The sequence below is a fragment of the Nannospalax galili genome, unplaced genomic scaffold (assembly GCF_000622305.1).
Source record: "Nannospalax galili isolate Female #2095 unplaced genomic scaffold, S.galili_v1.0 C48274855, whole genome shotgun sequence".
Taxonomy (NCBI): Eukaryota; Metazoa; Chordata; class Mammalia; order Rodentia; family Spalacidae; genus Nannospalax; species Nannospalax galili.
Genome location: NW_008464782.1, coordinates 1 through 842, shown reverse-complemented (window position 1 = coordinate 842; position 842 = coordinate 1). Strand labels below are relative to the sequence as shown.

At 42.5% G+C, this 842-nt stretch overlaps 1 protein-coding gene across 1 annotated transcript; it reads left to right on the top strand.

Moving 5' to 3' along the window:
* Window positions 1-4: 4 nt before the first annotated feature.
* Window positions 5-835, top strand: LOC103728276 (olfactory receptor 5L1-like; the record flags this gene model as incomplete). Its single annotated transcript, XM_008826352.1, has 1 exon — window positions 5-835. A coding segment is annotated over one exon (831 nt), but the record flags the coding sequence as incomplete, so codon positions are not given.
* Between the last annotated feature and the right edge of the window lie 7 nt (window positions 836-842).

The window sequence follows — 842 nt, the reverse complement described above, 5'->3', positions numbered from 1 at the left end:
CTTTCTCTTCCTGGTGTTTCTTCTCATTTATGGAGTCACAGTATTGGCCAACCTGGGCATGACTGCACTGATTCAGGTCAGCCCTCAACTTCATATCCCCATGTACTACTTCCTCAGTCATTTGTCCTTTGTGGATTTCTGCTACTCTTCAAGCATTGTGCCAAAGATGTTAACTAACATCTTAAATGAGGAAAAAGGTATTTCTTACCTGGGATGCGTGGTGCAATTCTATTTATTTTGTTTTTTTGCAATCACTGAAGTCTTCCTACTGGCTGTGATGGCCTATGATCGCTTTGTGGCTATTTGTAACCCATTAGTGTATATGGTTATCATGTCTGCAAAGCTCCGTATGGAGCTCGTTTCTGGCTGTTACTTCTATGCAACCGTGTGTTCTCTGATTCACTTGTGCTTAGCCATTGAGATCCCATCGTTCAAGTCCAATGTGATTAACCACTTCTTCTGTGATCTCCCTCCTCTCCTAAGTCTTGCCTGCTCTGATGTCAGCAATAATGAGGTGTTTCTCTTTATTGTGGTCAACTTCAATGAGATATTCACCATTGTGATCATTTTCACTTCCTACCTGTTTATTCTCATCACCATCCTGAGGATGCGCTCTGCAGAGGGAAGGCGTAAAGCTTTTTCCACCTGTGCCTCTCATCTCACAGCCGTCATTGTCTTCCACGGAACAATTCTTTTTATTTATTGTCAGCCCAGTTCTGGCAATAGCCTAGACATCGATAAAGTGATTACAGTTTTCTACACTGTAGTCATTCCCATGCTAAACCCACTGATCTACAGCCTGAGGAACAAGGATGTTAAAGAAGCTCTCAGGAAAGTCTTCA